Source organism: Narcine bancroftii, chromosome 4 (genome assembly GCF_036971445.1).
Source record: "Narcine bancroftii isolate sNarBan1 chromosome 4, sNarBan1.hap1, whole genome shotgun sequence".
NCBI classification, from domain to species: domain Eukaryota; kingdom Metazoa; phylum Chordata; class Chondrichthyes; order Torpediniformes; family Narcinidae; genus Narcine; species Narcine bancroftii.
The window spans coordinates 274,684,852-274,696,332 of record NC_091472.1 but is presented as its reverse complement, the minus strand read 5'-3'; the positions used below and the strand labels follow the sequence as shown (position 1 = coordinate 274,696,332).

The 11,481-nt window shown below is 48.3% G+C and overlaps 1 protein-coding gene across 27 annotated transcripts in view; it reads left to right on the top strand.

Annotated features, from left to right (window-relative positions):
• Positions 1-4,241: 4,241 nt before the first annotated feature.
• The window catches only part of kynu (kynureninase), a 207,536-nt gene continuing 200,296 nt past the window's right edge, over positions 4,242-11,481 (top strand). For 13 of the 27 annotated variants that reach the window (XM_069935085.1, XM_069935084.1, XM_069935054.1 and 10 more), the window contains exon 1: positions 4,453-4,744. Coding sequence is in view for 3 of the 27 variants with exons in the window: in XM_069935056.1 (XP_069791157.1) it covers positions 4,706-4,744 (39 nt within the window). In the remaining 24 variants the exon portion in view is untranslated. Of the gene's footprint in view, positions 4,366-4,452; positions 4,745-4,948; positions 5,051-11,481 lie in introns of those variants that run through there. The other 14 variants (XM_069935063.1, XM_069935061.1, XM_069935074.1 and 11 more) reach the window with 12 other exon arrangements.

Below are 11,481 nucleotides of genomic sequence, written 5' to 3'. Positions count from 1 at the left end.
GGTCACCAGGTCACACAAGGGTGCTGCACCTTGTTCACCACCCACCCGCTGAGGACAAGTATGAGACCATCAAGCAAGTGCTTACTGGGTCCTTCAGACTATCCAGACACCAGCGCACTGCTCGGATGCTGCATCTCGATGCCCTGGGGGACATGCCCCCGATAGAACTGATGGACAAGATGCTCGCGCTCATGGGTGAGCACACCAACTGCCCACTCTTTGAGCACATCTTCCTCGACCATATGCCTGGGGACATCCGGCTGCTGCTGGCCCAGGAGAGCTTCACCGACCCGAGGAAGGTCACCCAGAAGGCCCAAGAGCTATGGCTCGCACGATTCCCAGAGGGCTCAGTGGTCCAGCAGATCACGAGGCATGGGCATGACCAAGCCAAGCCTGCCCCTACTGCTGCAGTAGAGCACATGGCCCCTGCAGGGGCCCCTAAGAGCATAACCAAGGCCACAGCATCTACTTCAGGCCTCTGCTTCTACCACCAGCGCTGGGGAGCCAAGGCTCAGAAGAGCTGTCAGCCCTGCTCATTCCAGGCAAACAACCAGGCTGGCTGCTGTTAATGGCTGCAGCGGCTGGCCAAAGACACAGCCTCCTTTACCTGTGGGACTCAGTCAGCGGCCAGCGATTCCTTGCTGACACTGGAGCCTAGATCAGCGTCATCCCAGCCACGACCGTTGAGTCCAGGAACTGACCTCATGGACCTCCCCTCCTTGCGACCAACACAATGGCAATCTGGACGTATGGAGACAAGACAGTCCACTTCCAGATCGGCCAACGGAATTTCGCATGGAGGTTCACCATCTCGTCCCTCCTGACTTCCTCCTCGCATACGGGCTTCTGGTGGACATTTGAGATAGGTGCCTGGTGAATGCCCATACCTTCCAGGCCATTCACCTCAACACCTCCTGCTTGGAGCAACCGCAGGTGGACATGATCAGCACGCACAGATACGAGTTCCAGCGAATCCTGGATGAGTTCCCGACATTCTTCAAGCCACAGTTCTCCGCTGCCTCACCACGCCACAGGGTGTTCCACCACACCCCCACCCAGGGCCCACCTGTTCACGCCAAGGCACGCCACCTGACAAGCTCCAGGTAGCGAAGGAGGAGTTTTCCCACCTGTTGGAGCTGGGGATCATTCAGAAGTCTGACAGCCCATGGACCTCGCCGCTCCACCTGGTCCTGAAAGCCTCCGGTGGCTGGCGTCCCTGCGGAGACTATCAATGGCTCCAACGAGGCATCCATTGCTGACTGTTACCCTATCCCTCACATCCAAGACTATATGGCAAACCTGCATGACGTGAGGGTCTTCTCCAAGGTTGACTTGGTGTGCAGATATCATCAGATCCAAGTGCACCCTGAGGACATACACAAGACGGCCATCATCACCCCCTTTGGCTTGTTCGAATACTTATGCATGCCGTTTGGTGCCGTTTGGGCTCAAGAACACCGCTCAGACCTTCCAGTGCCTCATCGACTCTGTGGGCAGGGACTTGGATTTTGTCTTTATTTACTTTGATGACATCCTCATCACCAGCAAGGACCGGGCGCAACACAAGGCCCACCTATGTGCCCTTTTCTCCCGGCTGGCCGACTTCGGCCTTAACATCAACCTGGCCAAGTGCCAGTTCGGGAAAGAGTCCACGCAGTTCCTGGGCCATACCATCACAGCCGAAGGAGCCACACCCACTGCTGCGATGGTCGCCGCTATCAGGGAGTTCACACACCTGGACAGCCTCAAGGGGCTGCAGGAGTTCACAGGTATGGTCAACTTTTACAACCATTTCATCCTGGGAGCTATGCGCATCATGCAGCCGCTGTTTTCCCTCATCGCAGCCAAGCACAAGACGCTTGCTTGGAACCCAGAAGCCTGAACCATATTCGAGGCCACCAAGGACACCCTCGTGAAGGCCGCCATGCTTGCCCACCCTCACACCGACCTGCATATGGCACTCTCTGTCGATGCCTCTGCAACAACCGTCGGTGCCGTCCTGGAGCAGCAGGTGAATGGACATTGGAAGCTGCTGGCCTTCTTCAGCCACCTGCTCCGCCCGCCAGAATTCAAGTTTAGTGCCTTCGACTATGAGTTACTGGGCATGTACCTGGCGGTGCGGCATTTTCATTATTTTTTGGAGGGGAGGACTTTTACACTTTTCTCCGACCACAAACCACTCACCCAAGTGCTTGCGATGGCAAAGGATCCCTGTTCGGCCTGTCAGCAGCGTCACCTCTCCTTCATGTCGGAGTTTACCACTGACATTCGGCATAAGGCGGGGAAGGACAATGTGGTTGAGGATACACTCTCGTGACCAGCCATCTGCGCCCTGACGCCCAGCCTAGACTTCGACCAGCTCGCCCGGGACCAGGAAGCTGATGAGGAGACGTGGGACTTCAAGACCTCCATCACGAGCCTGCAGTTCCAAGACCTCCCGACTCTGAGTGGTGAAGGCACCATCCTGTGTGATATCTCCTTGGGCACCCTGTGGCCAGTGGTTCCCCAGCAATGGCGCAGGCAGGTCTTCTGTCACATCCACGACCTTTCACATCCATCTATCAGGTCCACGGTCCGGATGGTGGCAGAATGGTTTATATGGTGTGGGCTGTGGAAGCAGATCGCGGGCTGAGCCAGAACCTGCACCCATTGCCAGATGTCCAAGGTGCACAGGCACACCAGGGCGCCCATACAGGATTTTGAGCATGTCCGGGAATGGTTCAGCCACATTCATGTGGACATCGTCGGGCCCTTACCTGCTTCCCAGAGCAACCGTTACCTGTTTACGGTGGTGGACTGCACCACTCGCTGGCCCGAGGCGATCCCGATGCCAGACGCCTCCACCGACTCCTGCTCCCGAGCACTGTTGCATGGTTGGGTTGCGCGATTCTGCGTCCCGGGTCACCTCACCAGCGATCGGGGTGCCCAGTTCACATCTGCACTCTGGGACAACTCACCAACAGGTTGAAGATCCAGCTACACTGCACCATGGCCTACCACCCGCAGGCCAATGGACCATTCGAATATCTGCACCACCACCTTAAGTTGGCACTCATGTCCAATCTCACCGGTCCCGATTGGGTGGACAAACTACCTTGGGTGCTCCTGGGCATCCACTCCACTCCCAAGGAAGATCTGCAGGCATCATCAGCTGAGCTTGTCTACAGTGTGCCGCTGGCATTACCTGATGAGTTCGTCAACGCACCTCACAATCCCCAGTGGTCGCCGCATGAACTACTTCCTCATCTCAGGGCATGCTTGGTCTCATTCGAACCTCCACCGCCGCCCAGGCATGGCACCCGCCTGTCTGATGTTCCCGGCGAACTGTTTTCCACAGAGTACGTTTTTGTTCGGCGGGCCCCGACCGCGGCACCTCTGCAGTGACCGTACGAGGGACCGTACAAGGTTGCACAGCGTTCCAGCTCGACATTCACGCTGGACATAGGTGGCAGGCGGGAGCTGTTTACCATGGACAGGCTGAAGCCAGCGCACTGCGATCCCACCGAGCCCATGGTCATTGCCCAGCCCAAGAAGCGAGGTCATCCGGCAAAAAAGGACACTGGCACCAGTTCTGGGGGTGGGGGGGGGGGGCTGTGTGGCGCCCACCACAAGGCAGGCGGACCGGCCCCGCTTATAAGCCACGCGGAGGGGCAGCCGGCCAAAATGGCGCCATGGGGGGGAGGGGGTTTCCCTTCCTTCCCGCACGGGGCTCAGAAACCCACGCTGGGGGAACCACGTGACGCCTGCCCTCCAGCGCAGTTCTCAGCCAGGTCCGGGCTGGGAGTATCAGTGCAGCCCAGCAGGCTGCAATAAACTAATGTGCTCACTGAGCTCAACCCTTCTGGTTGTGTGTGTTATTGCAGGAGCAGAGGAGCTGCAGCTACAGAAATATTAATTCTGCTTCTCTTGCCACAGACGTGGTCTTACAGTATTTTCTGTTTTTATATCACACAACACACGACCATTCTGTTCTTTTGAGGTTGAATTGCTACCGCCACCCTACACCCCCCCCCCCCAAATAATCTCATAGATCATTTCTTTGCCACCTGTTATCATTCATTAAAATTAATATATTGGGTGCATCTGAAATGTAAAATAGTACATGGGTTTCTTTATAGTCTGAGAAATGCTCTGGATCTATGCATGTGTTTTTTCGGGCCATTCCCACTTTCATTTGAGATCTTAACTGCGCGACCAGGAGATTGTTGGCTTTAATAAATAATGAGGGTTCGAGGAATGCGAAGGTATTTCACTGGGGAATTGGCTGAACTCTGATCTGTTTGACTGGGCGTTAGATTAGCGGAGACGAAGGTTGCGAGGACTGTGTTTCAGACAGGTGGGTTGGGAGGCTTGTTTCTCTTTCAGGTACAGCTTTTTTTAATGACTTTATAATATTGGTGAGAAATTATAACACGTCGTGAGTTAATTCTGATGTCAGAGGTGGAGGTGAAATGTTTGCAATAGTCTTTGAGTTGCGTTTTACCTGTTGTGATTGAGGCTGGTTGGACTGAATCCTGAATGTACTGAGACCGCAATTGTAAAGACCATGGATAAGAGTGGTCAATGTGGACTGGCCCAACCACTTACAAAGTTCCACGTGCGAGTTTCCTGTTTCTTCCCCCAACCCCCGTGTCTGGTGTATTTTTTGTTGTTGTTTCAAAGCTGAATAAGTGACACGGCTACACTCGACTCTTAGGTGTACAAGATGAAGTTCCAGACCGACTGGGTTGGATCTTGCAACGAAGTAGGAAATTATTCTAATTCTATTAACTCTCATCAAAATAATTTGATTGAATAGAACTGATTCCACTACATTGTAGTAAATTACCAGTTGTCCCTGATGTTTTATTTCTAATTATGTCTCTGAGAGTATCTTTAGAAGCAAGATGAATGATTTTTTCTCTACCCATCTTAACTTTGTTTTTGCATCCACTTTTTTTCCAACCAGGCTTGTAATTACCGATGGGCCCAGATTTGGAAAACAAAAACTAGGTGCTGTCTGTCTTGGAATAATAAAACTAAATAAATGATAGACCTTGAAAATTGCAAGGTAGGAATTTGAAGTCAATTGAAGCCCCTATCAACCTGATCTCCTCTATCAAAGTGGCAGGTTAGAAGTTGTGAAGTGGTCGTTGAGTATTGAGTGAGTTTATTCTGCAATGGTAGTAGAACTCTAGTTTAAGCGTGTGGCTGAATGCCAAATCAGCAGACCATTTGGTATTCATCCACTTGCTTACATTTCTGGTTAGTTCAGTGTTTGGAGCTCTGGCCTTGTAAACCAGTGGCCACCTGTTTGTTCCTCACTGGGACCTCATTTCTGTGAGGGATGCTGGCCAAAGTGGCCACTCTCTGTCTTCCTTGCAGTAGACAAAGTTAAAGAATTTCATGTAGTAGTATTATTGTCCAGGAAGAAATGTAAAGCATCTGGCATAGAGTACTTTTGAATTTTCAGTTGCCTACATGGGCCATCAATGTTGACCTTTGTGATAATGTCCATCTTTCATTCTACCACTGAGCTGACTGGTTTGCTGGGCTATTTTACATATGGAGTGTTGTCTCATGCTTCTAACTTGTACTTATTCATTTGCTACCAGCATTTGATTGTTGTCCTTTATGTGGGTTATTTGAATCGAGTGCTTTCTAATTCAACATCAAATTCCCCGAGTGGCTGTAGTGGAACACAGTAGTGCAGGTGTGACCTCACTCAACTGCCTCTGCCCCTGTAACTCCTTCTCATAAGATTTCCAATAAAGGCTAGTAATCTTAATCCTCTCCTTCAGTACCAGCCTTGGATCCAGGTCAGCAGCATGTAGAGATATGCCTGATGTTTCAGGATATTAAAGCCTGTAATCACTCACTTTGAGTTTGCTTGTAGTTATTGATTGTGCTACAATTTAATATCCTGATTACTTGCCATAGATAAGGCAATCCGACTGGAGAAGCTAGAGACTCACACCAGGGATCCAGAGGCCTCCATTAAGTTTGAGATGTGGCTGCATTGCTTAAAGGCCTGCATGAGATGCCACATGATCTCTGCAGATGCATACAAATATGATCTGCTCTTTTCATCAGTGGGCCACCGGACTTGCCCAATAATATGGGATTGAGAAAAGTATGATGATGTGAAGGCCCTACTGTGGCAGCAATACGGTACTCCCATGAAATCTATGTATGCACGTTGCCTGCTGGTCACCCGGAATGCCATCCAGGGCACCCAACCTGCAGTTTACCCAACCTCGTGGTCCCTCCACCCCCCCCTTCTGTTCCAATTGGTTGCTGCAAAATGTAAGGGACACAGCTCCAGCGCAGAGAGTTTCTAAAAGCTGAGGTAGATTGACTGATGGCAGAGGGTGTTCTAGAGCTCAATAAGGGCAAAAGGGGGAGTGGTTAAGAGTGGGGAGAAGCACCAGATGGTCATTGGTTATAATCAGACCATCAGCAGGTTCACTTTATTGGATATCTACACCTCCGTTGCTTAGCCAACATGGTGAATGAGATTCCCCCAGTACTGGGTCTTCTCCACCATTGATCTCAGGTCAGTGTATCACCAGATCGAAATCCACCTGGAGGATCATCTCCATACATGGCATTCTAATGGGGTGTCTGTGTTCCAAAGGGAGATGGACTGCATGGTGGATGACAATAAATTAAAAGCCACTTAGCCATATTTGGATAATGTCACAGTCTATGGCTAGAACCAGGAGGATCACGACGCAAACTACAGAAGTTCCTTGCCATCGCTAAGGCCCTGAACTTACAACCAGAAAAAGTGTGTTCTCCACCTTGCGTCTGTCAATACCAGGCTATGTGGTAGAGCATGGTGTCATTGCCTCTGACCTGGAGTGCATGCACTCCCTTCTGGAACTCCCACTGCCTCCAAACCTCAAAGCCTTGGAAAGCTGCGGTGGTTCTTGTACTATGCCCAATGAGTCCCAAATTATGCAGACGAGGCCCACCTCCTGTGAAAAGAGGAGACCTGTAAGGCCTTTGAGGGCATTAAGAATTTGATTACCAAGGTGGCAATGCAAGCCATTGATGAAATCCCTTTCCAAGTGGAGAGTGATGCATCCGATATAGCCCTGGCTGCTACGTTAAACTACGGAGGCAGATCCATGGCATTCTTTTCCTGGATCCTCCAGAATCCCAAGTTCATGCACTTGGCCATCGAGAAGGATGCACAGGCTATAGTGGAGGCTGTGGGCCACCTGAGGCACTACTTGGCCACCAGAGTGTTCACCCTGCTGATGCACTAGAGAGCTTTTCTATTTCTATTTAACAATAAACAGTGGAAGAAGATTAAAAATGATAAAATCATGAGGTGGGGAATTGAGCTGTCCACCTACAATTCTTTTCTTCTTTGGCTTGGCTTCGCGGACGAAGATTTATGGAGTGGTAAATGTCCACGTCAGCTGCAGGCTCGTTTGTGGCTGACAAGTCCTTTTTTTTTCGAAATTTATTTATAGTATCTCCATACATTCATTTCAAATTGACTTAGTATAATATTACATAATAGATACTAAATAATTTTCAAATTTTCACCCCCCCCCCCCACCTCCCCTAACCCCTTAGGAAACCACCTTGTGGTGGTTAATTCCCAAAAACCCAAATGGGTGTGGTATAAACCACAAGTGGCATATGACTTTCGGGAGCAGAAGTACCACTCCCTCCCCCCTCCCCCTCCCCCCCCCCCCCCCCCCCCCAGGCAGACAAAATACACGTATAAACCGAAAAATCATCATTTCTTATATCCATAAAACCCCGGTCCATCAATTTAACCAATCTTATTCATAAACTCTTTTTTTTGAAAATCCAAACTTGATATTAAATTTTGCACCCTTTCCACCCTCCCAACACTGAGTTAAACATTGTTTACAATCAAAGTTTTTTTAAATTTTTTTTTTCAAGTCTTCCTGAATTTCATGCACTGAATTAAAACACCTCTGAACATCCCAGTTCAACACCGAATCTTCCATTCTTCTCAGTCTCAAGTTGAATTTGTAGCTTACTTTCAAAAAAAAGTTTTTTTTCAAATCTTTTAAAATTTTCTGGAACATAATTCCTTCGGTCTTGATCTTCTAAAGCATCAATGTTATTCATAAGTTCTTTCTTCTGTGTTTCCCAATTTAATACCAAATTTTCCACTTTGTCAATCTTCTCAATGTTAAGTTGAAATTATTGTTTATTTTCAAGAAAAACTTTTTCAAAATTTTTAACTCTTCTTGGACATTGCTCCTTCGACTTTAATTTTATAAATCATCAATCTTGTTTATAGTTTCTTTCTAGTGAATTTCCAAATTTAATAATAAAGTTTCCGTTTTTTCCAATTTTCTCAATATTAAACTGATCTTGTTGTTTAGTTTAAAAAAAACCTTTTCAAAACTATTAAAATCTGTTTGCAATGTATGCATACTCACAGATAATAAATTCATTCTTCCAATATTCCATCCAAAAAAAAATCAGTAATAAACCTTATTGCAAGTCAAGGAGTTCCATATATATGTTTATCTTCAGAAAATATTTCAAATATTTCAAATCAACATTCGTCGCCATCTTTCAAAAAGGAGTCCGAAATCAACTTTAATTAGTTCTGTTCTTGAGAAAATTCCAGCACCAACTCCAGCTCTGTCTGGGCAAATAGGTCAAATTTCTTCCAAAGTCAAAGAATGTAATTTTGTTCTGTATTTATAGATAATAAATTCATTCTTCCGATATTCCATCCAAAAAAAATCACTAATAAACTTTAATGTTATCTGGATTTTTAAAACTCACGGGCAACCAATGCCAATTACTGCAATTTATCTTCATAAAACATTTCAAATCAATATTCATCACCATCTTTCAGAGGGGTGACCAAGACCAGCTTATCCGACAGTCCAATTAATGAACTCCGTTCTTAAGAAAATTCCAGCCTTGACTCCGTGGTTCTGTCTGGGCAAGTAGGCCGAGTTTCTACCAAAGTCGGAGAGTGTAGTTTTGTTCTGTATTTGAACTCTATTTTCCTTAATCTTTGTTGCCATTTTAAACATCTTTCAGAGGGGTGTCCAAGGCCAGCTTATCCGACAGTCCAATTAATGAGCTCCGTTCTTAAGAAAATTCCAGCCTTGACTCAATGGTTCTGTCTGGGCAAGTAGGCCGAGTTTCTTCCAAAGTCGGAGAGTGTAGTTTTGTTCTGTATTTGAACTCTATTTTCCTTAATCTTTGTTGCCATTTTAAACTAAAAACAATTGATAAACAAAACAAAGACTTTTAACAGAAAAGAAATATTCTTAAAACGGGTATTTATATAACTGCCTGGGGGAGACCGGGAATGCATGTCCGCTCCCTACGCTATCTTGCCACGCCCCGTGGCTGACAAGTCCGATGCGGGACAGGCAGACGCGGTTGCAGGGGAAAATTGGTTGGTTGGGGTTGGGTGTTGGGTTTTTCCTCCTTTGTCTTTTGTCAGTGAGGTGGGCTCTGCGGTTTTCTTCAAAGGAGGTTGCTGCCCACCGAACTGTGAGGCGCCAAGATGCATGGTTTGAGGCGATATCAGCCCACTGGCGGTGGTCAATGTGGCAGGCACCAAGAGATTTCTTTAGGCAGTCCTTGTACCTCTTCTTTGGTGCACCTCTGTCACGGTGGCCAGTGGAGAGCTCGCCATATAACACGATCTTGGAAAGGCGATGGTCCTCCATTCTGGAGACGTGACCTACCCAGCACAGTTGGATCTTCAGCAGCGTGGATTCGATGCTGTCGGCCTCTGCCATCTCGAGTACTTCGATGTTAGGGATGAAGTTGCTCCAATGAATGTTGAGGATGGAGCGGAGACAACACTGGTGGAAGCGTTCTAGGAGCCGTAGGTGATGCCGGTAGAGGACCCATGATTCGGAGCCGAACAGGAGTGTGGGTATGACGATGGCTCTGTATACGGTAATCTTTGTGAGGTTTTTCAGTTGGTTCTTTTTTCCAGACTCTTTTGTGTAGTCTTCCAAAGGCGCTATTTGCCTTGGCGAGTCTGTTGTCTATCTCGTTGTCGATCTTTGCATCCGATGAAATGGTGCAGCTGAGATGGGTAAACTGGTTGAACATTTTGAATTTTGTGTGACCGATGGAGATGTGGGGGGGGGGGTGCTGGTAGTCATGGTGGGGAGCTGGCTGATGGAGGACCTCAGTTTTCTTCAGGCTGACTTCCAGGCCAAACATTTCGGCAGTTTCCGCAAAACAGGTCGTCAAGCGCTGAAGAGCTGGCTCTGAATGGGCAACTAAAGCGGCATCGTCTGCAAAGAGTAGTTCACGGACAAGTTGCTCTTGTGTCTTGGTGTGAGCTTGCAGGTGCCTCAGATTGAAGAGACTGCCATCCGTGCGGTACCGGATGTAAACAGCATCTTCACTGTTGAGGTCTTTCATGGCTTGGTTCAGCATCATGATGAAGAAGATTGAAAAGAGGATTGGTGCGAGAAAGCAGCCTTGCTTCACGCCATTGTTAATGGAGAAGGGTTCAGAGATCTCATTGCTGTATCTGACCCGACCTTGTTGGTTTTCGTGCAGTTGGATAACCATATTGAGGAACTTCGGGGGGCATCTGAGGCGCTCTAGTATTTGCCAAAGCCCTTTCCTGCTCACGGTTTCGAAGGCTTTGGTGAGATCAACAAAGGTGATGTAGAGTCCTTTGATTTGTTCTCTGCACTTTTCTTGGAGCTGTCTGAGGGCAAAGACCATGTCAGTAGTTCCTCTATTTGCGCGAAAGCCGCACTGTGATTCTGGGAGAACATTCTCGGCGACACTAGGTATTATGAGATCTTGTATTGACATGGGAAGCTCAATGGATACCTGATGCTCTGTCCCGGGGAACTTGCACCAGGGCACAGGTATATCACCTCCAAGGCCTCCTCGATAGCCTCTTCCACCCCAGGGTCACCAGGCTCTACCACTTTGTGAAGGCACACAACCTCCCCTATTCAGTAGAGGAGGTCAGGGAGCTGACTCATAACTGTTTGTTCTGCGCAGAGTGCAAGCCGCACTTCTTCCTTCTGGAGAAGGCTCAGCTGATCAAGGCCACTCGGCTCTTTCCACATCTTAGTGTGAACTTCATGGGCCCCCTCCCATCCATGAATCAGAATGTGTACTTCCTGAAGTACTCACGCTTCCCATTTGCTGTTTCCTGCCTGGATATGAGAACACTCATGATCATTAAAGCCTCCCGCAACCTCTTCACCTTGTTTAGATACCCCAGTTACATTCACAATGATTGGGGGGTCCTCATTCATTAGTGAGGAGTTGCACTAATATTTCCTGTCCAAGGGTATAGCCACAAGTAGGACCATCAGCTGCAACCCCTGCGGGAATAGGCTGGAGGAAAGGGAGAACAGCATAATCTGGAGGGCAATCTTCTTTGCCCTCAAGTCAAAAGGGAGACACGGTCCCTACACTGTACTGCTGCGAATGCAACCCTACATGAGAACCTTCTTCCTGAGGAGGTTGGCATCGGGAACCACTTTGCTG